Source organism: Lepus europaeus, chromosome 9, assembly GCF_033115175.1.
Source record: "Lepus europaeus isolate LE1 chromosome 9, mLepTim1.pri, whole genome shotgun sequence".
In the NCBI taxonomy this organism is placed as follows: Eukaryota; Metazoa; Chordata; class Mammalia; order Lagomorpha; family Leporidae; genus Lepus; species Lepus europaeus.
Genome location: NC_084835.1, coordinates 21,762,066 through 21,786,986, shown reverse-complemented (window position 1 = coordinate 21,786,986; position 24,921 = coordinate 21,762,066). Strand labels below are relative to the sequence as shown.

The 24,921-nt window shown below is 63.2% G+C and overlaps 1 protein-coding gene and 1 long non-coding RNA gene across 7 annotated transcripts; one reads left to right on the top strand and one right to left on the bottom strand.

Moving 5' to 3' along the window:
• Positions 1–190: 190 nt before the first annotated feature.
• On the bottom strand, positions 191–18,910 carry PTH1R (parathyroid hormone 1 receptor). Of its 4 annotated transcripts, XM_062200716.1 has the most exons (16): positions 18,844–18,910; positions 17,704–17,826; positions 11,699–11,923; positions 8,191–8,293; positions 6,592–6,726; positions 5,130–5,240; positions 4,900–5,018; positions 4,658–4,752; positions 4,273–4,465; positions 3,747–3,900; positions 2,365–2,425; positions 2,008–2,074; positions 1,738–1,832; positions 1,138–1,279; positions 1,009–1,050; positions 191–584 (listed from the first exon to the last, which is right to left on the bottom strand). In XM_062200716.1, the coding sequence occupies exons 2-16, from the start codon at positions 17,776–17,778 to the stop codon at positions 207–209; spliced, it is 1,995 nt and encodes a 664-aa protein (XP_062056700.1). In that variant the 5' UTR covers positions 17,779–17,826; positions 18,844–18,910; the 3' UTR covers positions 191–206. The 4 variants fall into 4 exon arrangements, with proteins under 4 accessions (XP_062056700.1, XP_062056699.1, XP_062056701.1 ...); XM_062200715.1 differs by lacking the exon at positions 18,844–18,910 and having other exon boundaries at positions 17,704–17,909; XM_062200718.1 differs by lacking the exon at positions 18,844–18,910 and having other exon boundaries at positions 364–584; positions 1,138–1,275; positions 17,704–17,911.
• LOC133766897 (uncharacterized) lies at positions 8,218–11,796 on the top strand. 3 transcript variants are annotated; one of them, XR_009866787.1, is made up of 4 exons: positions 8,218–8,301; positions 8,527–8,728; positions 10,100–10,271; positions 11,707–11,796. It is a non-coding gene; the product is annotated as an uncharacterized LOC133766897 (long non-coding RNA). The 3 variants fall into 3 exon arrangements; XR_009866786.1 differs by adding an exon at positions 8,950–9,010 and having other exon boundaries at positions 10,100–11,762; XR_009866785.1 differs by having other exon boundaries at positions 10,100–11,762.
• Positions 18,911–24,921: the final 6,011 nt, after the last annotated feature.

Genomic DNA, 24,921 nt, shown 5'->3' with positions numbered 1-24,921 from the left:
CAATCTTCCAAGGCTCCCAGCCCCTCCCTCCTCAAGACCATGGGAAGCCACACACCACTTTCTTTTCCTTTTTCTTTTTCTTTTTTTTTTTTTTTCCTTTTTTGTTGTTTTTCCTCCTGGCCACAACCCTGCATGGGCAACCTTCCAAGCATGTGTGTCTTGGTCCGTCTGTCCATCCCCATGTCAGCAGGCCCCCAGGCTCTGAGTCACATGACTGTCTCCCACTCTTCCTGCAGCAGGGCAGGCGGCCGTGCCGGCCCTGAGGGCTCCTCGTCCAGGCCGGAACAGGAACCATTGAGGAATCCATCGTCCTTGGGAGCAGCCGTGGTAGGCAGTGTGGTTTCAAGGGCTGGGGCACCTGGTTTGGTGTGGCCAGGCAGCTGCGGGTGGCCGTTGGTGGTGGCAGCGGGCAGCAGGCGGGGGCTGAGGGGCAGGCCGAGTCCAGCGCGCGGGCCTACGTTGGTCACGCTTGTATGAGACACCATGGGGCCGTAGCTGTAGCTGCTGCTCCCACTGCGTGCCTTGCGCTTGAAGTCCAGTGCCAGTGTCCAGCGGCTCCAGGATTTCTTGATCTCAGCTTGTACCTTGGGGTAGCAGAGGGGCGGGCAGTCAGGTGTACCCTTAAGCCCTCTGCCATGTGTCCCCACCACCCGACCTCTGCAACATCCACTCAGCACTCAATGCAAACAGGAATAGGAGAGAACTGGAAAATTCCAAGGCCAAGTCAAATCCCCTGGGCCTTAGAACACAGCGCCTCACGGCAGGCAGCTGGCACGCCCAGAATCCACAAGGCTCAGATGGCCCCGGAGGTGGCCCAATCCTTCCCTGGGGTTTACAGAGCACTCATCCAACTGGTAGGAAGACACGGGGCTATTCTAGGACGGGCAGCGCCCACATGTCCTGGCACCTCCGGCCCCTCTCTGTCTCCACAATGTCCTCAGGGGTGTTCTTGCAGACACAAAACAGGGCGGAAGAACAAAGGGGCACGATGTCAGGAGCCCCGCTTACCTCCCCATTGCAGAAACAGTATATGATGGCGACAAAGAATCCCTGTGGAGGGAGAGAAGTGCTGGGGTCAGAGGGGCCCCTCCCGCCCCGCCCTGTCCCGCCCCAGGCCAGGCCTCCCAAGCCGCACACCTGGAAAGAATTGAAGAGCATCTCGTAGTGCATCTGGATTTGCCAGAGTGTCCCTGAGACCTCGGTGTACGGCATGGCCATGAAGACGGTGTAGTGGACGCCAAAGAGCGGCATAAGCACCAGCGTGGACTTGAGCAGCTTCCTGGGCCGGCGGGGCAGGGAGGTCACGGCCAAGCCATGTGCACCTGTCACCCATAGCAGCCCCAGTCCCCACAAGCTGCCGATGGGCCGAGGCCCTGGGCGCCACGGAAGGATACCCGGTTCACCTGGGATGGGCCATCCACTGCCCACTTGCCCTTGGGCTCTCGGTAGCCAGCTCTGTCGGGAGGTCTGAGTTTGTGCCACCCACAGAGACCCCAGCTCTAGTGCAGGGTCCGGCACCAAGTGGGCCGGGCTGACTCTGAGGCACCTCCTAGGGCCTCCAGAGGCAGGGCAAGGTCTCATCACTGCCGGGCAGGCAGGGCCTAAGGCTGGCAGGGTGGGAGGGGATAAGCTAGATTCTCCCCTTGCCACAGGCTCCCGTGACCTTGGTGCCAGCAGTCTGTGAGCCCTGAACTCCACCCCAGCTGGAAGGAGTCAGGGTGTGGGGGGCAGGCTCACCGATACTGCTGCCGCGTGTCACACCGGCCAGCATTTGTCTCCCGCAGCTTCGTGGCCAGCACCCGGACGATGTTGAGGAAGAGGATGAAGTTGAGCTGTGGGAGCGAGAGAGGTTACATCGCAAGGCTGCAGCCTCTGCCCTGCCACTGCCTCTGGGGCCTTCCGTACCCCATCTGGACTGCAGTGGGGCTCAGACCCGGGGTTCCAAGGAAGCCTCCATAGACCCCAACACTGGGGCCCAGGCCCATACTGCCGCGCGTGCCTGCTCACCACAACAGAGGCCAGGATGGGCACCTGGATGATCCACTTCTTGTGCCCGGAGCTCAAGTCCCAGCACCTGGGGGAGGAGAAAGCATCAGCCCCAACACTTCCTGTTCTCAACCTAAGCGGCCCAGAGAGGCCCCAGCTCTGTCCTGACAGCAGCTGGCAGGGGGGCTGTGTGCGGCCAGGCCTGCGGTCACCCTCCCAGGCCTCTTCAGAAGTAGCCGCCTGCAACCCTGAGGGGTTCTTGGCTGCAGGCTGGCCTCAGGGCCAGGGCACAGGAAACCTCCTCCTGTGCTTCAGAGAGCAAGAGGGGTGCTTCTGACCAGAGTCAGGGTCCCTGTCCTCCTTCTCCAGCTGACCTACCCGGTGTTGGCCAGGGTAGCTCTGACACTGACCCAGACAGCCACGAAGATGGCAGGCAGACCTGTGGGCACAGAGGGGAGTGTGTGAGGGGCTGGAGACACTGTCCTTGCCGTGGCACCGCACCTGATGACCCCAGCCTACCCCAACACTGCCCTGACCCCCTCGCCCTGGGCACCCAGGCCGCGTGGTGACAGAGCTGCACTCTAGCTGTGCTGCCCCAAAGGCCTCACCTTGGGGCTCCAGGTCTCAGGCCCAGCCCAGCCCTCTGTGCACCCTATCTGCACAGGCACTGGCCACGGTGAGATAAACATGTCACCGAGGAATCCGTCTGCCTCCCCTCTCCGAAACGGCCCTGCTCTGGGCTTGGAGCTCCCAAGGGAGGTAGCCTAACACCTGAGCTTTGTTGTCCAGTGCCCTCCCCCCATCCTGGTCCTCATGGGTCAGGCTGGCCAGGGGCCACCAGGGTGCCTCCGTGTGTCCTGGCTGAGCCAGCTGAGGGCAGAGTGCTTTGCTCTGGGACCACGCCCCCCCCCCCAAACTCAATGCTAGGCCTGGTGCCCCCTTAGGGACAGCAGTGGCCGGGGTTTAAGGTAAGAAAAAGAACTGTGGCATTCCTGGGCCACCACAGGGTTCTGCATGCTCCCCGATCTGGTGTTTCCAGCTACCCAGACACCTCCTGGCCCGAGTCTGCCTCAGTTCCTGGGGCTGGGCCCAGGTCTCCCCAACTCTGGGACTTGCCATGCTTGAGGTCAGGGGCACAGTGCGTGCCAAGGGACAGGGAGGCTGTGGCTATTGACCTGAGGGCCTCTGGGTGCTATGCGTGGGGAGGGCTCCAGCTACCTGGCTCATCCCTCTACAGTCTGGCCACTCTCCCCGGAGCCCAGCCAAGCTCCAGAGCTGCCAACAATAATGGACAATTATCAGTAACGGATCCCAGAGCCCATGGGGCGGGGAGCACCAAGCCTGGGAACACGTTCTGCAGAGGATGCAGGGCCCAGGGCTGGGGTGTGGAGCTCCACTCCCGGGGAAGGGATCGGTGAGATCACAGATGCCAGCCCTACCCATTTCAGACCCCTGCTACAGCCCAAGGCTGACCTCTGACCCAAGATCCCACTCTGAACCTGAGCTAAACTGTGGCCTCAGAGTCCCTCTCCCCTCTCCTGGACTGTGCCTCAGCCCCAGGTAAATCTGATCCCAGGCGAGCTGCAACCCCGCACTGACCCCTGGCCAAGCCCCGTTGCCCGAGCCCAGAGCGGGGTCAGGGATGCAGGGGGGTGGGCAGGCCGCCCACCTGCTGCCCCATGTCTGCAACAGGGTATGATGTGTGGGCACCTTACCCTCGGCAGTGCCCTCCCCCTGCCCACCGTGCCTGGCCTGCGTACCCCAGCCGAAGACCGTGAAGCCCCACAGGTACTTCTTCTCTGAGAAGAAGGCCATGAAGATGAGGCTGTGCAGGTACAGCCCCTCCACCAGAATCCAGTAGTAGTTGGTGGCCAGGAAGTAAAGGAAGAAGGTCACAGCCACCCGGCAGCCCGCCTAGGAGACCAGCTGGTGTTAGCCAGAGGGCAGGGCCCGCATCTGGGGAAGTTGGGGCTGGGCTGGGCTGGGCTGGGGCCGGTGGGATGGGACAGGTGGAAGGGGCAGGCTGGTGGGGCCCTCTGGCTGTGTGTGGGGCACTACTGGGAAGCAGCAGGGTGAGCAGTGGAGTGGGTAGGGGGCCGGGCTGAGGCAGGCGTGTTGACAGTGCAGGGGGCAAGGGACACACAGAAGCCCTTAGCAGGAGGGGCTGGGAGCAGAGCTGAGGGGTGCCAGGGACACTGTAGAGTGGGTTTGAGTGACATGAAGCTCACGGTGGTGGCAGGACACAGGCAGGGTGGGGACTCCCCGGAAGTGGAGGGTGGCACTCACGTAGCCGGCGGTGGCGGCAGGCGGCGGGGGTGCCTGGGCAATGAGGCGCAGCTCCTCCTCGGTGAGGCGCTCTGCCTCGTCCAGCGTGAAGCCCGAGTAGAGCACAGCGTCCTTGACGAAGATGCTCACGGCACGCAGCATGAAGGACAGGAAGAGGTGCATGTGGATGTAGTTGCGTGTGCAGTGCAGCCGCCTGCGGGGGCGGGGGGTGGCCACGTCACCGTGGGTGGGGGCACGGGGACAAGCGATGTGCGGGCAGGAAGCCAGGCCGTGCAAGGCAAGCAGGGACACCCAGCAGGGGGAAGGGGACAGTGAGGGGGTCAGGGAGGCAGCACACCGCAGCCCGCCCTGCCCACTCCCCCACCCAGCCCCTTGCCACGCCCACCTAAAGTAGGCCAGGATGAGCACGGCCACCGTGAGGGAGGCCAGTGACATGGAGTAGCCCACGGTGTAGATGAGGCCCAGGCGATCAAACACCTCCTGTGCAGGGTGGAGACACAGTCAGAGGCCTGGCACTCAGGGTGAGCACTGGGCGAGGGTCTGTGGCCAGATCAGGGCCGCCGGAGGCAGCAGGGATAGGATGGGGGAGCCTCACCGGGTCAGGCTGGGGAAGGGGAAGGCTCGCACCCGCTCACGAGTCTCGTTGCTCATGAACTTGAGGCACTCAGTGTAGTTGGCCCATGTCCGGTTGTGCCCTGGCACCAGCTCCCAGCTGCCGTTGCGGTCACAGCGTCGGTAGGCGTGACCTGCAGGTTGAAGGGAGGGTCAGGGTAGGCAGAGAGAAGTCGGGAGCCAGCAGAGCCCTGAGCTCCAAGCCCTGGCACCCCTGGGCTCCAGCCCACTCCGGCCGGCCTTACCTTTGTGATTGAAGTCATAAATGTAGTCAGGACAGGGCACAGCCACCACCTCGCCTGGTGCCCCCAGCGGCCAGCACAGGATGTGGTCCCACTCCGGCAGGCAGGGCCGTCCTGTGCCCAGAGACAGATGACAGCAGAGGGGACACCAAGGGAGAGTCAGGCTTGTGGCTATGACCCACAGGGATGAACACACCTGTGGCCGTTGGCTCCTGCAGGGACAGGTTTGCCCCAAAACTGGAAACTCCCAGCTTGGAGTGTTCTGGAAAGAATGTCCCGAGCCCTTGCTCCCTGCTGTGCCCTGCACCCACCTGGCCTCACAGAGCTCACGGTGGCCCCTATGGACCAGGTGCTGGCACTGGCAGAGGCCAAGAAGGTCGGTGACCTGTGGCGGTCACACACCTCAGGGCCCTGCCCTCCTCATGTGCTCAGCCCAGCCAGGCCACCATCTTCCCGGCTCTTGGGCCCACCTTCCAGGCAAGTTCCTAGACAATTCCCCCTCAGTGACCCCTCCGCAGGTACCAGGGCGGGAGGCGGAAGTATGGCGTCTAGTGCCAGCTGGACGTCCCAAGAGCTGCCAGCCCCGCACAGCTGTCCTCACTGGGAAGCCCATGTCCACCACCACCCAGGCCTGTCCTGAGTCCTGCGATGAGACGCCCGTGACCTCTCATGGGAGGAGATCTGCCGCCCACATCGGGGGCCAAGGGTGAGATTCAAGTAAGGATGACACGTGCCTCACTGTGGAGACGCTAAGTGACCTGGCAGGGCCCAGCCTCGATCCTCCACACGCCAGGCCCAGCTCACAGCCTCCCTCCATCCCCCTGCAGGGCTGCGACCAGGGCTCCCCGGCCACCCTGGAAGGCTGCCTCGACGGCTGGACCCGCCCAGCTCGCTGAAAGGCTCTCTGTCCTGGCCGCCATATTCCCAGCCCCTCCCAACGCCAGGCCCACAATTCCCTCCGGTCCCTGGGGAGCCACAGGGTGACCACAGCCTCCCAGATGTGGCCCATCTGGAATCCGCTGCCCACCCGGCCGGTTCAAACTGGCCCTGTGGCCACAGCCTGGCCTCGGTATTTGTCTCTCCTCACCTCCCTGAGGGACGAGGCAGTCCTGAATCTCCCTCCCTCCCCACCCCGCTCCCCTCCCTGTCCTACTGTCTCAGGCCCGCTCCTCTCAGCGCCCCTCTCCCGCTGTCTCTGTGCCCTCCTCCCTGCTAGGTGCCCGGTGCACGCCGTCTAACCACTGAGTCACGGACCATCCGCTTGGGCCTCCGGGACCCCTCTCTGTCTCTCTGTGGCACGGGCTGTAACCCTAGATCTACTGCTGGGCAGTACTTGGCGAGTCCTCTGGGGCCTGAGTCCACCCAGCTCTGCTGCCCCCGGGATGTCCCTCCAGCTCCTTACTCTCTGCACACAATGGGGACACGGGACAGGGCAGTGGGGGTGGGTGTGAAGGCACAGACGTACCTCGGTGCCTGCTGCCAGCGGGCACCTCCGTGTCCTCCTTGGACTCGGCGTAGAGCTTCCCCGATGCCTTCTCTTTCTTGGGCTTCCCTGAAGTGGATGCAGACATCCAGCCCTTGTCTGACTCCATTATGTCGGCTGGAGGAATCAGGGGAATGCCAGCTGTCAGAGCCCCTCTGTGTCCCATGGGGGGTTGTCCCCCTGCCCTGCTGTCACCAGGCTGCTGGGAGATCTGAGATGGAAGAGGAAGGGTTCCACTTCCAGGAGGAGACAGGGCCTGCAGCCAGGGCCCCCTGGGGAGGGGGCAAGACAGAGCGCAGGTGGTGTCTCTCCTCCCACCTGGGGATCCACCGAGAGTCACGCAGCCACAGAGACTCCCAGCAGGGGGCGCCGGGGAGCGCAGTCACAGGCTGCAGAGACAGGCGCCCAGCGGTAGGTTCCCAGGGAAGAAGGAAGCAGAGGGCTGTGCAGAAGAATTCAAGAGCAAGGACTTGCAGTGTCCGGAGAGGAGGGGACAATGCCCCGGCCCCAGCTTCCCCAAGGCGCCCTGGAGAGTCCATCTGAGGTGGGGCCTGGCTTTCTCTCATCAGAGCAGCCTGAAGGTCTCCTGGGGGCAAAGTCCCCCTCTACCTGACCTGCAGCCCAAGCAGAACCCCGTAGCCTCCCGAGTCGGGGTCTGCACTGAGAACAGCTACGCCCATTTTCCCGCCTCCACTTCGGGGGTCAGTGGGTGGCGGGGGAGTGAGATACAGGATGGAGTACTGAGGTGCTCCATGGGGCGGGGGAGCAGGTAGCAAGGGGCACCCCCCCAGGCTTCCCCAGGGAAGAGTCTGGGTTCAGGACCCCTCCCCTGGCCCCCATGACCCTGATGTGACTGGGAGCTACTGAGTGTGAGCACAGCCCGTGCTTGTGCTACGGCATGGATGTGCTGTTGTGTGATGTCCTGGGTGCACATGAGCCCAGGGGCCCGCCGAGGGGGGCAGGGGGCGGTGGCTCTGGTGGGTCAGTCAGTGGGGGCCTGGCCTTCTGTGGTTGATGAGGTTAACTCCACAGATACCACAGGCCCAGAGGGGCTAAGGAGGCCCTGGCTCCTCCAACTGATTCAGGGAACGGGGTGGGGAAGAGCTGTGGGAGCTATGGAATCGGGTGATGCCCTCCTCCCAGGGGGTGGGGGACTCACAGAGACTCTGTGCTGACCAGTGACGGAACCCAGACACCCAATTCTCCATCCCCAACCCTCCGCCACCCAGCCTCTGGGTCACCTAGGAACCCTCTGCCCCGGGGAAGCTTCTGATCCAGGCCTGCCTCACCTGACCTTCAGCTGCCTCCCCCTCCCCCACCCAGCCTCTGGGACACTCAGCTCCCCCCCCCAGCAGCCCTCCCCCGCCCCCTCCCCGGCCCTGGGATGGAAGCCAGAGCATCTCTGGGAGGGTCCTGCCAGAGGCTCTTCCACTGCAGCCCCCAACCCTGTGCTGGATGGAGACTGTGTTCGGGGGCGAGGGACGTCTGAGGGATGACGGGGGGGGGGCAACCCCCGCTGACTCCATCGTCTCTGCAGCCCACCTGGGGTCCAGCTGTGGGCCCCCCCCCCCCCCCGCTCACCTGGCCTCCGCAGGACTTCCTTGAGCAGCTTGTCACACTGGGCCTGGGCTCGGTGCAGCAGGAAGATCTGCTCCTCTTTGGTGAACACGTCATCTGCATCTACCTGCCAAGGTAAGGCGAGGCTGCGGGCAGGCCCTCCCCAGGGCCGGCCCAGCCCCCGGGGGCCCCTCTCCAGAGCTGCTGACTCCAGAGGGAACGTGGAAATCCGCCTGGGGTGGCTCCCATTTCACAGACGGAAAGCTGTGGCCTAGAGGGTGGGGCCTGTCCTATGGGGGGGGTGCTGTCCCCAGCCTGCCCGCCAGTAACCCTGCTATCCTCTGCCGGTCCACTCCCCAGGGTACAGGCGAATGGATGGAATGTCCCAGGATGGATTCTCACAGGATCCCGGCTGCCTGCTGGGGACCTGGACGGCGGTGGGGGGCGGATACGGAGTGGTCAACTCCGGGGACATAAACAGCCTGGATTCCTTCATGTCCTAGAGCCCCCAGAGACTTTGGGAGTCACCAATTTCCACCCTGACCCAGCTCCCCAGTGAGTGGTGAGTGCTTCAGTCCCTCCCCCCTCCCATGGCACCAAGGGAGAAGATGGAGGGCTTGCTGGGAGTGGCCTGAGTTGGGTGGGTTATGGGGGGGGGTAGGTCAAAGTCCCTCACCCTGGGAAGCCCCCTCCCTCCAGGCACAGCGTGTGTTCTGAGCACCCGGGTAGGCCTTCGCACCTGCTCCTCTCTGCCCACAGTGTCCCTCTCCCCCTGCCTTCCAGCCTCACACCTGCTGCGGCTCTCTGCCCTCACGTTAAGGAAGGAAGAGGGAATACCACGGAGGTGAGGCCGAGGGCTCAGTCTGAGCAGGTGTCTGTCAGAGAGGCCTGAGCCTCGGCCCCCTAACTGGGGAGGATGGAGTCAGAGGGCGGGCTGCGCCCTGCTGCTGGGAACGGCTCTGTAAATCCAGCCTGGCCAGCAGCACGAGCCCCAGGGGGTTCGTGCATCCGCCAAGACCTAAGACAAGCTGGGGATGTGATGCACTCTGACCCTCCACCCCCCCACACACAGTCAGGATCTGGCCCCGCAGACCTCCCCAGAAAGGGCGGTGTCGCCTCCGGTCGCTCGGGGCAGAGCACATCCCAGACCGCCAGGGCAGTGCCGTCCTCCGGCGAGCGAGCGGGGCTGTGCAGGGAGATGCGGGGGCGGGCCGGGGAGCCCTGCTGCAGGGGAAGTTAATTGACCGCGTCTCTTGGCGGCAGCAGCGAGGGCTTCCAGGGCCAAGGAGTCTCCAATTGGCTCGGCGGGCCAGGGGTTCTGCTGGTTTCACTTAGCGCGGAGCGTGCGCGCCTCCGCGCCTGCGCAGACCGCGTCGTGCCTTTGCGTGTGGCCGGCCTCCTGCATTCTCACGTGGGCAGCTCCAGCGTGCAGACTGGGGGCGTGGGCCTGACGCTTTCATGAACGTGCATGTGTATGTGTGTCTCTGGGCAAAGATCGGCATGCGCCAGGCTGAGTGGGCGACACGGTGCGTCCTATGTGTCTCTGCCTGTCTCTGGGGTCTGAGCTGGACTCACCGCCCGTGGGCCCCCGGAAAAGGCTAAAGCAGATTCCCGTGTGCTGGCTGCTGGCCGCACAATCCTCCATCCTACCCGCCTTCCCGGCCACAGTGACGGCTGAGCAGGCAGGAGCCGCCACAGAGATGGGGCTCCACCGAGGCCACAGCAGGCTTGCCAAGGCCCAGGGTCCTCCAATTCCAAGGCACCTGTGAAGCCGCTGTCCCCGCCCGCCCCCATTGTGCTGCCAGGCCTGAGCCCTGCCCACCCTGCCTCTAGGACAGCACTCATTTTGATCATTCTAAGTGGCTCCACCCAGGGCCAGCAGCCCCACCTCCAAGGACAACCATCACCACCTCTCCCTCTCCCGGTATCACAGCCACCCACGACCGGCAGCACCGTGGTTACCGTCAACACCACCACCATGACCCCCAGCAGCTCCACCACGACTGCACATCCCCACGGCCACCTCCTTTGCCATCAGGTGCCCCTCCACCCTTCCCAAAACCAGCCGGAAGCGCACCCTACCTTCGCCAGCTCATGCAGTGCTGGTGAGTGACAGGGTTCCCAGCAGGGTGACAGCTGGAGGCCCTGACTAGAAGCAGGCAGGCTGAGAAGGCCAGAGGCTGACGGCCAGCACCCCTCTCTCGGGTCTGCTCAGCTCCCACCCTCCCATGGCAGGGAGGAGACACACCCCTTCTCCAGGTCTTGCTTCCGTGGTGGGGCCGGGAATGCCCAGCAGGCAGAGTTTGTGCCTCCAGCACCTCCGAACCCTCAAACTCCTCAATGCATCTGCAAGGAGAGGGGCCTCCCTCGGGCCCCAGCGACAGTCCCCACTGCAGCAGGAGGGGCGTGGCCGCACGCAGCCAGGTAGAGCACCCAGCTAGCTCCCCGCCTGGCCTCGGGCCGGCAGCACCCTCCCTTTGTCCAAGGAGATTCTGCCTCCAGCACTGGAGCTCACATCCCACCTCCACCACCAATTGGCTTTGCGCTGCTGGGAAAGTTGCTGAGCTCCCGTGCCTCGGTCTTCCCGTTAATCGCGGTGCGGCTGTGAGGATCAGACGAGAGACTGCGTGACCGCTGGGCAGGAGCTGGGCTCAGGAAGAGGCGGTTGCTGCTGCCGCGGTTACTGTTGTCAGCTGCAGCAAGTTGTGCCTCAACACGAGACCCCAGCTGCGGGGCACACGGGTGCCCCAGGCTGTGTAGTGCCACGGGGAGACTGGGCAGGTGACTGGGACAGGAGGACTTGCTGGAGGGCAGGCGGAGGCGTCGGGACCCAAGGGAGGACTGGGAGAGGGAACACGGCAGGGTGAGGTGCACCGCACAAGCTTTTGGGGTGCAATGACATCCCAAGGGCTCCTTGCATTTCTGGATCCAGTCTGGACTCAGGGCTACGGCCAGGCCCAGGTTGGTAGGGCAAGAGCGCCCCCTCTCTGCCAGAGGAAGGCTCACATCCTGGGGAGAAGGGAGAATTCCCTGGCCAGCCTGGCGCCCCTGCCGGCTCCCTTTCCCCGGAAGAGCTGCTGTCTCCTTGGCTCAGCTGCAGGTTCAAAGGGCTCTGCAGATTCTGGGTCTCAGGGAAGAGAACTGAGGGACTGAGCGCTGGGTTGTGCCCGGGTGGGGGGTTCACCTAGTCCATAACCACCACGGACAGGGCCACTCAGCCCTGGCGTCAGGCGTCCTGCTCCCCCCACCCCCACTCACATTCCTACTGTGACCACCTACTGTGGATTACTACGGCTGAAGTGACTCCCCCCCGACCCAACCGTTGCAGGACCAGGCTACGATGTCCCCCACGGCCTGTGCCCTCCTTACACCCAGCCCCGGCACAGCCTTCCCCGGTGCACAAGGTGCACAATCTGTGAATGGGCACGGGGACCTCGGGGAACAGGGGGAGGCAGCCTGGGGAAACTGAGCTGGTGTTGGCGGGGCTGCGGGCAGGGTACAGGCGAGGACTGGAGGTCGACATGTTACTTACAAACACAGAAGCTGCTGCCCCAGGGAGAGTGAATGTGTGGTCAAGAGGCCCAGATGCAGCCGATGATGGCTCAAGTAGTTGGATCCCTGCCACCCACGGAGGAGACCCGGACTGAGTTCCCGGCTCCTGGCTTCGGCCTGGCCCAGCCCCAGCTGTTGCAGGCATTTGGGGAGTGAGACAGTGGATGGAAGATCTCTCTGTCTCTGTCTGTCTCTGTCTCTCTGCCTTTCAAATAAAATGAAAATAGAAAACAAAATATTTTTTTTAAAAAGAGGCCCAACTGTGTTTTGTCATTTGCTAAGCTCACGAGCCAGAGGGGCAGGGCTGCCTGCTCACTACCCCCGAAGGCAAGCTGCCCCTTCTAGCTCAGCTCCCCACTGAGAATGGGGTCAGAGCTAGGGATGGCAGCCAGGGCGGAGGCTGGTGACTGGGGTGGTGACAGTGGCGGTGGACAGAGCCAGGTACAGGCCATCGACCAACCGAGAGCCACTCCCCGCTTCCTCGCCTGACTGCCACATTCTACATGTTTGCCGTCTGTGATCCCAGACCTCCTGCAAGTCTCTCCCTCCGGACAAAAACCAAGGCAGAAACAACAGCGACCCTTCTCCAGCCGTCGCCACTGCCTCTGGGCAAGGGGCTGCTTCTAGTGCCGGGTCAGCCTCGGGGTGCCTTCCTGGGTCACCTCACCCTCTCCTTGCCCCCTGCAGCCCAGTCCCCTCGGGGAGAGGGTGCAGTGGCTTCCTGCTCACCGTCAGGGAAAGCAGATCTGCCTGGAGCGCACCCCTGGACCTGGCCACTGGGTCACTGGTCCCATGAGAGCCTCTGCCTGCTGCCCTGCCCCCTCTAAAGCCTTGTCCTGTCTCCTTCATCTCCCATTACATGCCCATTTCATGCACAGAGACACGGAGGCCAGGGCTCCCGGTTAGACAGGAGGGCCAGACATGCAGCTGAGGTCCACTGGGCCCTGAGCAGAGGCCCTGGCGGAAGGGAAGGAAAAGCCACCCGGGCCCTGGTGCCAGCCACAGTATCACCTGTCCAAGCACTTCTGCACCAGCGAGCCTTTGCGGGGACCCCTAAGGCACACAGAAGGCGCTGAGCTACCTGTGGAAACACAGAGGAGATGGTGGCCGCGGTCTTACCGATGGCAGCTTGACCCTAGCTCTACCTGGTCAGAGGCCAGCTGGGCCCTGGCATTAGCCAGGAGCAAACCTCGGCCAGCAGGAGACCCCTGGTGACCGCTCTCCTCCAGGGCCACTACTGGGAGCCACGCTGGCACCCCTTGCTGTCCCCCACCCCAGCTGGCTGAGGATGGCTCTGCCCTGCCCCTCGCTGCCCTGTGTCCGGCTGGCCTGAGCAAGCTGGGGCAGGCTCCTGGTCCTGCCCCGCCACAGTGGACAAGTGCTAACTTTCCCTCCCCCTCCCAGGCCTTCCTGAACAGGCTGCCTGTGTCTGGGGCTGGGAGGGGTGGCGGGGGGAGAGGCATGGTGACGCCTCTCATCCTGGCCAGCCAGCGTGGCCGCCTTTGGGGCAGGCAGCAGGATGGAGCTGGGGATGGCTGCTGGGACACGGCGGATCTTCACGCGTGGCCTGCACCTGGGCTGGGGGACCAAGCCTGAAGAATAGGATGGCCTAACCTAGCCAAAGCCTGGTCAGCAGAATGGGATCCCAGCAGGTTCACCGCACGCACAAGGCCGGCCCCAGAGTTAGGTTTCTCAAAGGTCAGGAGTACCCCAACGTCTGTGCTGCCCTGAGCAAAACCAAGCGCCCTCTCCCAGTCACGCCACATGCTGCAGCCAGTTCAGGGTCTGCAGCCCCCACCCCACCTCTTCCTGGTCCCAGGGCTCGCTCTGAAATAGCTGTCCTCCTGATGCGGTGGCCAGACCAGGGAGTGTCCCCAGAAGGCCCACAACAGGAATCTGGGGGAGGCCGCTCGCTCATTAAAACATTCCGGAGAAAACCCAAGTTCCCGGGAGGGCTCGGCCTGGCCCCCCTCCTGCTGCTCTGTCCACAGCTCTGAGGGCGGGGAGGGGGAGGATGTGTGTACGGGCAGGTGATATAAAAAGCTCCAACAAATCAATATGGAGAAAGTAAGGAACCCACAGAAAGATGGGGAACGGCTCTCAGCAAGCGCTTGCAGGACACGGGTGAGACACCAGGCGAAGCCCAGAAAGCACTGGTGATCAGCAAATTAACTCTCAGCAAAGGCAAGCAGGGAGGGATCCTGGCCACATCCCAGGAGACGGCGGCCGGGTGTCGGGAGAGGGCCGCTCCCTCGTCAGCCGTCCGGAGTGCAAACCGGCACCTTCGTAGAGGGCGAATTGGCCATGCCCATTAAAATAAAAAAATGTGCGTGTTCTCAGACCCAGTGATGACAAAATCTAGAAATATCCTACTGGGAAACAGTCACGTGGGACACAGGAGGTCACTTTAAGGGGCTCCTCTGTCTTGAGTCACTCACACTCACACCCACCCACCCACACACACACATACAGAACATGAAGAAGCAATTTAAATGTACGTTCCTAAGGACTATCTAATGAACAGCAGGTTTTTGGAATACTATGCAGCTTTAAAAACTGACAGGTTTATATTTTCCAAGACAAAGATCCCTCAGACACACCTTTAAGTAGCAAAACGCAGTTGGCAGAGCCCCAACTGAAAATGGATGGCATTTATTTTAAAATAATCCACCAAGCAACTGGAAAACAACAGAACTAAAGCGTCAACTTGGTATCCACACAAGGAGCTACTATGCAGAAAGATATCAAGAGAGGAATGGGGGACACCTCCCCAGGGCTGTTAGAAGGGGAATGAGCTTGGCAGTGATGAAGGAGGGCTTCCGTTTAAGCCGTATTTATTATCTGACTCTCTTATAAGAAAACAGTCATGTACTGGTTATGCAATTAAAAAGAAGACCGAAGTAACAGGAGGATTCCATTTTTTTAAAAAGGGAAGAAGAAAAAGAAGAAAGAGACCCCAGGTGGGACAGGGGACCATCTGCCAGGGACTGCTCTCACCCTGCTTTGCAGGAAGGAGCTCAGGGCACGGAATCTGAAGACCTGGGTTCGAATCAGACCCACGTGTGAACCTCAGAGGGCTTTGCCGTAAACTGGCCGGTGCACAGATGCAATGAGAAAACCTGTGACAACTGCTAGCTCAGAATCTGGATACAGCCACCTTCAGGACCCACTGCTTCCCATGTGTCTTTTTTTTTTTTTTTTTTTTGACAGGCAGAGTGGACAGTGAGAGAGAGAGAGACAGAGAGAATGGTCTTCTTTTGCCATTGGTTTACCCTCCAATGGCCGCCGTGGCCGACGCTGCGGCTGGTGCACCACGCTGATCCAAAGACAGGAGCCAGGTGCTTCTCCTGGTCTCCCATGGGGTGCAGGGCCCAAGGACTTGGGCCATCCTCCACTGTACTCCCGGGCCACAGCAGAGAGCTGGCCTGGAAGAGGGGCAACCGGGACAGAATCCGGTACCCCGACCAGGACTAGAACCCAGTGTGCCGGCGCCGCAAGGTGGAGGATTAGCCTATTGAGCCACGGCGCCCGCCTCCCATGTGTCTTTAAAAGCAAGCACCTTCCGAGCTGCCTGGGGTCCCCAGAGGGTTCCACAGTGAGCTCGGCCTCTCCCGCTGCTGTTTCTCTTCCATATGCCCAAGTGCCGAGGGTGTCCATAACAGGAGGCACCCCCAAGGACAAGCCCCAACCCCCTCTGCCTCCTTCTCATGATCTATGGGCCTACCCCTTCCTCCAAGGTTCACTGCCTCCGACCCCCAGCCTCCCTGGAAGGCACAAGATGGACCAGCTAAGTCCGGCTGCAACCAGTGTCTTCCCAGTGGGGTGCCCTCTTTGGCCCCTGAACCGTGAGGTCGCTGGACATGGGAGCCTGCTCTTGGGGCCAGCTGGCAGGTGGCAGCAGCAGGTTTGATAGTGGGCCTCTGAGCTAAGGTTGGTGGGCTTGGTGAGCGTTGGTACAGATCTGGCTGGGAATGGGCTCAGGATTGGGAAGGGGAGCTGGCAGGCAGCCAGCTTCACGCTGGCTCCAAAGGAACCGAGGGGTTCCCAGGGCTTTGGGTAGGTGGGGAAGCTGCTTCCCTGACCCTCGGGCAGCCAGGAAGGATCCAGGGCACACTGGGAGCCCGCCTCCCTCCCCTGTGCCTTGGGCAGGTTCTCTGTGCTTCCCTGGAGAACAGTGTGGGGCCCTGGAGACCCCATACACCCAGAGGCAGAGGGCTTGGCATGTGTTTGGCGTGAGACAAACGATGGCCGTAGTGCTTGTTTGATTGCTTGTTTGATCAAGGTAAGTCAGATGGAGAGCTTCCTCGCAGAGTTGTTAGGGAGGCTACCCTTGTAACAACGTAGGTAAGACAAGCTTAGAACAGCACCAGGCAAGCAGACAGAAGCGCAGAGTAAATCCAAGTAGGAAGGCGGGTCTGAGTGCACTCGGGCTCATAGATGCACACACACAACACACGCACACACGCGTGCACGACTACCCTGCAGCTCCTGTGCGGGCTCCTGACTTCACACATGGACTCAGACACTCATGGCCCCACAGGCCCAGACACCACCACGCCAAGCCCCCCAAGCCCTGGGCGGGACACCCACACCCGCCACTCATTGGCACTTGCCAGTCCCACTGACGCATATGGTGCATGCACAGAGCTCCCTGAGGCAGCTGGGGAACAGGTCCACACACACCCCCCACGCTAGTGCTCGGTGCACCTCTGCAGGGTGCTGAGCCCCCCTGAGCTCAGTTTCCCCATCACGAGTCCTTGGCTCTGGGGATCCTTTGCTGCAGCCAGGACCGCGAGCACTTGGACACTGGTTCGGCGGGGTTGCAGAGGACCTCAGAGGAGGGGAGAGCCGCAAAGCAGGGCATTTTCAGGAAAAGGTTTCTCTCCTGCACTCGGGACAGCAGAAGCATGGCAAAGGCTAGCCGAAGGCTGCACAGGCACTAGGAACAGCCAGAGGAGCCCCAGGGCTCCTGCCTCTCGCGTGGGGTTCTGCCCCTGTAAAGGGAGCTGCTGCCGGTCAGGAGGAGGGAGCACCTGCCCGCACTGCTCACCAGAAGGCAGATGGCCCCAGCTGGGCAGAGGACAGTAGGGGTCTAGAGGTCAGGGCTACAGGCAGACCCCCTCCTTAGTAAGGGGCTGGTCCCTGGGGCAGGGCTGCTGTTGGATATGTATAAGAGGGGACATCCCCCAGCCCCGGCCACCGACCCAGCTCGGGACAGGCAGGTGCTGCCCCTCTGAGTCTCTGCCTTCGCCTGTCTCCCCGCTCCTCTGCTCTCCCTTTGTCCCTGTCTCTCCCTAGCGTTTTCTAGTGTTCTGTCTCCTGCTCTCCACTCTGGCGGAGCCCAGCCATCCATCTCCTCACTTACCAGAGCCCCCCTAAGTGTGTTTCTCCTGCAGAGATGTCCAACGAGGTCAGTCTCCAAGGGACTTCCATCCCTCCCTCCTGGGCAAGGGGCTTCAGCTCTGGGTGAAGCTGGACATGTGTTCATGCATGTGTCTAAGTGGGTGATCACGAGACCTGGAGGGAGCCCCTAAAGCCTACCCCTGCCTGGGTGATTCCAACCTCAGGCACACAGCCGGGTGTCCAAGGCTGCAAACAAAACTTACAGAAAACCAAGGAACCCCAAAGCAAACGTTGTGTGTGGCTCCACACCCGGGGCCGAGGTCCGGCCTTCTACTCCATCACATTGTCATCTCCGAAGGAGACACAACCAGGCAGTGCTCGGACAAACAGAGTGGAGGGACAGACACCCCACCACAGTCTTCCCCAGCCCAGGCTTCACAAATGGGGAGACCTCAGCCACCCGGAACCCACAGTCCAGATGCTCCAAGACAACACAGACGCCGGACACACTGTGCCAGAGGGGACCCCCCACTCGATGTTCGGACCACTGGGGGAACCCAAGACTCCCCGCCGTAAACGCGCCCCAGGGACTCCAGGGCAAGCGCCCAGCCTGTCCCAGAGCTCGAGCAGCGAGGGACTTACCAGCGCGTACGCGGAGCTGAGCACGGGGCAACAGAGCAGGAGCGCCAGGCCGGGTGCGATCCGGGCGGCCCCCATCGCCACCGCCTAGGGCCGCGTCCCTCGGGGCAGCCACCGCCGCCGGCCCTGGTGTAGGGGTGCAGAGCTGCGTCAGGCCGGGCCGCCCCGCCCACGCCCCGGCCTAGGGGACCCCGGCGTCCGGGCGGCCCGAGGCCCCGGGGCCCGGCGCGGGGCCCATGCGCCAAGGGCGGGCGAGTGAGCGAGCAAGCGAGGGATGGAGGGAGGGAGGGCGGGCGGCAGCCTGAGGCCGGGCGGGCGGCGGGCGGGCGCCGAGCGCTGCGGAGCGGCCCGTCTGCCTCGGAGCGGAGAAATCACATCCATATGGCCGGGCCCCCCGCCCCCGGCCCGCCCCTCGCCCCCCTCCCGCGCCGCCTTTTCTTTCTCTCTCTCTCTCTCTCTCTCTCTCTTTTTTTTTCCTTTGGGGGAACTGGGAGCTGTGGCTTCGCCCCACGCCCAGTGGGGGAGGGGTGGGGGAGGGGTCGGGGTCGCGGTCTGCGGGGGGCGAGCAGGGCTGTTATTTTTAGCTCTGCGGCGTGGGGCTGCCGAGGAGTCAGGGCGGGGCAGGGGGCGCGTTTCGAGCCGCGCGAGGCGTGCAGCGCGGGGACACGATCCCAACTTTGCCGCGGCGCTGAGCCCTTGGCAGCTCCGGCCGCCAGCTCCCGGTCCCTCGGCCCCCTGCCCCCAGCGGCCGCCTCCGGCACCCCCTGCCCATCGTCGGCCGGAGCCCCGCCTGCGCCCGCGCGGCACGAGCGCGCCTGCGGCCCCGACGCTCTGTCTGTCCGCCTGTCGGTCAGTCCGTCTCTAGCTCCCCCGGTCTTGGCCTCCGTGCTTCCAGCGGCCCCAACCAGCTCGGTTTCGGTCACTCCCTCGTTCCCCTCCCCCTTCCCTCTCTACGAAAACATTTGCAAGTTTCCAAAAAAGCCACCGAGCCGAGCGGCGCGGGGCTGGCGGCTCCACTGGGCTCCGAGGAGGCGCCGCCGACAGACATCGAGACAGAGCGGCCCGGCCGGCCCGGCCGCGCCCGGAGTCGCCCCTGCCCACCTCCGGCCTCCCCCTCGGCGCCGGCCCCCAGCCCCCACTTACTCCGAGCGCGCCGCCGCGGCCCCCGCCTTGCCATGGATGTCGGGGCCCCCCCGACAGCCTCCCCCAGCCAGCGCCCCGTCCGCGGCCCCGGGGGGGCTTCATGGAGCTCTCGGGATCCCCCCCTGGCCGGCCCGGCCTCCAGCGCCCCCCGCCCGGCCGCCGCCGCTCCAAGCCGCCGCCCGCCGAGCGCGCGTCCCTCGCCTCGGCGTCTGCCGCGCCCCTCCCCCGGTCGGGCGCCTCTGCCCTCCCCCGCGCCCTCCCCGGGCTCCCCGCCCCCACCCGCGTGGCCTCCGACGGCAGCGTGGAGGGGCCGGACGGAGCCCGCCGCCCCCTGCCCCGGGACGCGAGTCTTGGGAGTCTGAGCCGGGAGGGCGCTGACATCGGGGCCTGGGACACCGCCGCGCTTCGTCCTCCTCTTCGGGAACACACAGACTTTTCTATTTATTTATTTATTTATTTGTGTTCTGATCGTCCGGTCCAAGCAGGCATCCTCGGCCGCCAGGCAGGCCCTCTCCCGGGAGGATCCCGTGGGGAGGCTGCCCGGGACTCGGCGTTCCCCGGCCGCCTGCCGGTCTCCCGCTCCGGGCTGGGGCCGGGGTCCCTGGAGAGGCTGCTTGGCCGCCGCCGCCCTCCGCCCCGCCCCACCGCGGGGCCGCTGCCCCATCTTGCGCGAGTTGGGGTGCTCGGGCCCCAGACGCGCCCCCCCGGTCTCATCCTCACGTCCCGGTCCCACCCATCTCTTTCCAGTCCAGGTGTCGCTGGCCGGCCCTCTCCAGTGCGGTGCCTGGCCCCGGCCCCGTGGCGGCGCGGGGCGGGGCGGGGGGAGGGAAATGGGAGGAGGAGCTCTGAGCAGCCAGGACACCCCCCTCCCGCCCCCAAAACGTTTGTGGCCCACTGGGGTACGCTGAGGACCTGCGATTTGGGGAAAGGGAAGGCAGAGTTTCGGGAGGGGGGTCGTGGGCGGGGCTCATGTGTTCTGCGAGAGAGGGGACGTCAGAGCTGGGGGGGTTGCCTTCGACCCCAAACCTACCGCCTCTGGCACCGTTGGGGAAGCTGAGGCAGAGGGAAGGGCTGGGGGCTTCCGGGGCAGGTGCAGTGTGTACACACACCGTAAGTGGCAGCCTCTGCTCCCCTGCTTACCGATCGTGTGTCCCCGGCACTGTGGCTGTCCTGTAGGCTACGCCTCAGTTTCTCCATCTGTGAAATGGGGAAGTCGACCAGCTGGTCCAACGGGTGCTACTGACTTTACCCCTCACTCCCCACCCCACCCCACCCTCATCCTGGGTGGCTGTTCAGGCCCATGGGCTCCAGGGAGTCCCCAGACTCAGCCAGTGGAAGGGAGCACCCCCACCTCGTGGGCTGTCCCTCCCTTACAGTGTACAGTGCCTCAAGCTGAATCCTAGGGCTGCTGGAATCCAGAGGCAGCTTCTACGGCCCCACCCTCCTCAGGTCTCTCCTGCCATTCAAGCACTGCGCAGTTGACAATGTCCTGCAAAGAGGCTCCCAGACCCTCGGCCGGCCACGGTGCTGGCCACCACCCCACCCCCCGCCCCCACCCAAGTTTTCTGCCCTGCCTCTGTTCCCCCAGTATCCTCTGCCAGGATCACATGAGCACCTGTCCTCCTGTGTCCCCACACACTGCGTCCTCAGGGGGGCTGCGCTCTCAGGGCTGCCTCCTGGGGTGCGTGGGCTCCCACAATGGCCCAACTCTGTGTCTGGATCTGAGGGACTCCCAACCCCTTGGTGATGAGAGAAGGACTGAGAGATAGAACTTGGAGCTGATGGGAGTGGAGGGGGTCACCCTTAGATCTAATGCAACAAAGTTTGAGGCTTACAAACTAATGATATTTGTACCTGTGAAGACCAGGGGCCGCTGTGGGTAAAGCCACTGCTGGCCTCTGATGGGCCCTGGGCCCCTTAAGGACATTCCCCTGGAGACCTCCTGGGCCTCACCTCAGAGCTCCCTGGGGACATTCCACAGCGGGGGGTGGGGCCCCTGATCCCCTAACCCACCCCCAGGCCTCTGGTTAAAGTGCCACTATGGAGGGTGGGGGTGTCACACATTAACTGGCAGTACCCCAGCACCATGGGCAGGCCCCAGGGGCAGTTTCTGGGTAGTTTCAGGTCAGTTTCAAAGCCATTTGGAAAAACCTGGCTGGGGGTGGGGAGTGGGTGTGCCTCTCCTCTCTGGTCCCCAGGGGGTGGCCCAGCAGGAGGAGCTGAGGGGTCGCTGGAGCTCGGAACTGGAGCTGCTTCTGAATGCCAGCTTCCAGCCTCACTCTGGTGGCAGCCCCAGGTGACAGGGCTCTGCCGCTGCCACTGCCACCGTGAGTAGGGATCTGGCCAAGGTACACAGACCCTGGGGCCAGAATGGGCACCAGACTCCAACTCTATGGGCTCTGCAGCCAGGCCTCACCCGGCTCAGCAGACCCCTTGCCCCAGCGTGCGGGCTGTTGGTGAGAAGGGGTGGCCCAGACCTGCCCACTGCCCGGGAGTCGTCTTCCTCTCTCCGGTGCTTCTTCCCAGCCCTGGCCCCTGAGCCTGCATCCCAGGCTTAGCCCTGCCCCCACCATGAACTCTCTGCTCAGGTTGAGTCCTTATCCTAGTTTGATCTCCTAACCCCTGGCTGAACCCTGACCCCAGGCCAAGCCTCCACCCAGGCCTTACCCCCAGACCTCTCTCCAGTTCCAGGCCCCTGTGGAAGCTTTTTGAGGCAAGGGGCCAGTGGAGGAGGGGATGGCCAGGCCATAAGTGAAGTGAGGTGCCACTTTTACAGCCGTTCTGGCTGCTCATAAACACCCCCCACCCAGCTGAGTCACTGGAGGCTCCCAGGGCAGCTGGTGGGGCAGCCCCTTCCCCTGGCGGCTGGGGCCTGGCTTTCTCGCCTCTCAGGAAGGCAAAGGGAGGGAGGGTGGGGGCCAGGGGCCGGCAGGCTCTGTCTCAGTCGGGACACGCTCACAAGGCAGCTGAAGGTATGGGCTTCCTGTCCCTGGGGAGCCCCATGGCCACAGGCCCCTGTTATCACACCAGTGTCGCATCCTGGCTGACATGCCTTGTCTTCCCCGTGGCATGGCTCGGGCACCCATGCGCCCCACGGGGACCCACAGCTGTGCCTCTCCCAGCTGCACACAGGTCCCTGCGCTCCCTGAACCCGGCTCACCTGGACTCCACAGGCTTCCCAAGCTGGGCCAGCAGCAGCAGAGCCCACTCAGGTTGGCCATGGGGAGGCCATGGACAGCGCTGAGCAGCTTCTGTGGTTCAGGCTGGAGCAAGGATGTTGCTACGGGGCACAGGAAACAGCCTGAGTCAGAGCTTTCAGTTGAAAAGAAAAATTAATTATTTTTTACCAAGCCCTGCACTTGGCTAGGACTTTGTCCCATCCCCTGGAGGGGGAGAGGGGTGGAGTGTTGGGATGCGCTGGGCTGGGTCCCTCCCCAGCCCCCACAGGCCCGCCTACCCAGGGTCCAGGCCAGCCCAGTCCCCCAGGTATGCCTCTGCCTCAGGGGTCCTCTCCCCCTGCCAAGCCTCACTCTCACCAACTCCCCTGCTTTCTAACCCTTCAGGCCCTGTGTCTGTCCAATCTTCTGGCCCTTTGCACACCTCCAAAACGTCAGACCACCACGAGGTATGAGTGACTGAGAGTTTTAGGTACAAGAGACATTGGCGGGGGGAGGAGGGGGCTGGGGCTGGTTCAAACCCATACCACAGGAAGGAAAACAGAGGCCTGAGAGGGCCTGACCTCGTTGCCTCCAACAGAAGGATGTCCAGGGGCCCTCGGCCAGAAGAGATGTGGACCCTCGTTATGCCCCATCCTTTGTCCTGTCCCCTGCTGCCCACAGCCACCCACATCTGGTTCCTGGTATAAAGTTAGCCTGAAAGGCCTCTCCAGGTGTCCCCCCAGTGCCTCCCAGGCTAGGGAGCTGCTTGGGCAGTTCTAGCTCACAGAGGTAGGGGGCTGTGGGCCGGCTGACCCCACCTGTGGGTGCAAAATGACCTATGGCAGAACCAGGACTGAGTGCCGAGGGGGAAGACGCAGACAGGGAAACAGAAGCCGTGCAAAGGCCTGGAACTCCCACCCCAGGGTCCCCAGTGCCTGGTGCCCCTGCCTGGAAGCTACCTTTCCAGTGGAGCCCAGCCCGAGCTGGTTTGAGTCTGGAAGTCCCAGGCCCGGCCTGATGAGGTATAATGATTCACGTGGCAGCTGCCACTCAGCACATTCCTGCCGTAGCCCCCAGTGCCCAGCACGTGAGGTGGCTGGCCCCAAACCACCCCTCAGCGGCTGGGGCACGTTCCCGGGGCACTCTTTGGCTGCAGCCACCTATCCCTGCATCTTTCAGGCTCCTAGGGAGGGTATCACACTTTCCATCACCAAGCTAGAATGGGAGGCAGGGAGTTTGTTAATACCTGGCCTCCAGGTGGGAGAAGCAGACCCAGAGAGCAGAGTGGCCTGGCCAGGGCACATAGCAAGACCGCGACGGACAGCATTTGTAGGACTCCCGCCCCTGGCTCTGGCAGGCTGGGAAGTGTTCCGCTCCTGGGGTGTCCTTGGGGGTGTCAGCTGTCCCGTGGCCAGCCCGGGTGGGGAGCCAGATTTCAGCTCCACAGCTCAGGATGGGGGTTGGGGGAGAGCTCCCCTGCTCTCTGCCAAGCTGCTGCCCTGACCCTTGACCTTGGAGTCCAGCCCTCCCCGGAGTCCATGTGCAGTGCCCTGCATGTCCCACGTTTCCATCCTCGCCGGCCAGGGCGCTGGGTCCTGTGAGACCTGAGCCGGACTCCTGTCACCATGGCTTCGGTTTCCTCCTCTGGGCAGTGTGAGGCTCAGAGAGGTCCCAGAAAGTGGGCGCAGGCAGCCCTACAGGTCTGAGAACCCGAGGCCCTCTCTCCTCTCCAGCCTGGGGCCACCTGAGCATGGCCAGCCCTGTCCTTCCAGCCTGGGGGCCCCAGCCTGGGGCTCTGAGGGGGCGGGTCTGGCCCTCAGCTCCGGGGACAGGAAGTCGTATTTCGGCCCCGTGTCCCGGGGAAGGAGGCATGGGGAGAAAGGCAGCTCAGACCCAGCCATGTTTACCCGAGCCCGGCCCCCTCCCGGCTCAACAGGCTCTCATTCATCGGGAGCCCCGTAAACCCTTCGGGGCTCCCTGAGGCTCGGAGCGCCCGGACGCCAAGCCTGGCTGCCACCCCCAGACTCGCTGGGGACAGGGGCAGCAGGTGGGGCACCAGTGAGGCAGGGCTGGGCAGGGCGGGTGGGAGGCCCAGTCACGGTTGCCTCCAGATCTGTGCATTGGAGTCGGAGTCCTGCCCTGTGTGTGTTGCAGAGGCTGGGACGGTGCAGGGAGGCTGGGGAGGGAGCGACCCTTCTCTGGCCCCAGCCTTCATCACTGTTTTCTCTTAGGTCAGGCAAGCCGGGGCAGGGCTGTGCCCTCTCGCACTAGGCTTGGGGTGGCAACACCTTCCAGTCTTGTGGCCTCCAATGCAAGCCTGAGGCTGCAGTGGCCCCAACCAGAGCTGACTTCCTGGTTAAGACCACACTTGTAGGGCTGGCTCTATGGCAGAAGTGGTTAAAGCCACTGCCTGTGATGCCTGGATCCCGTATTAGGGGGTGGGAGGGAATCCTGGCTGTTCCACTTCTGATCCAGCTCCCTGCTGATGCGCCGGGAATAACATTAGAGGATGGGCCAAGTGCTTGGGCCCCTGTACCCACATGGGAGACCTGGAAAAAGTGCCAGCTTTGACTTTGGTCTGGCACAACCCTGGTAGTTGCAGCCATTTGGAGGGTGAGCCAGTGAATGGAAGATTTCTCTCTCTCTCTCTCTCTCTCCCCCCCCCCCTCTGTAACTTTGCCCTTCAACTAAATTTTAAAAATTCTTTAAAAAGAGGCCGGCACTGTGATGCAGTAGGTTAATCCTATGCCTGCAGTGCTGGCATCCCATATGAGTGGTGGTTCACGTCCTGGCTGCTCCTCTTCCTATCCAACTTTCTGTTATGGCCTGGGAAAGCAGTGGAAGATGGCCCAAGTTCCTTGGCTCCTGCACCCGTGTGGGAACCCAAAAGAAGCTCCTGGCTCCTGGCTTTGGATCAGCC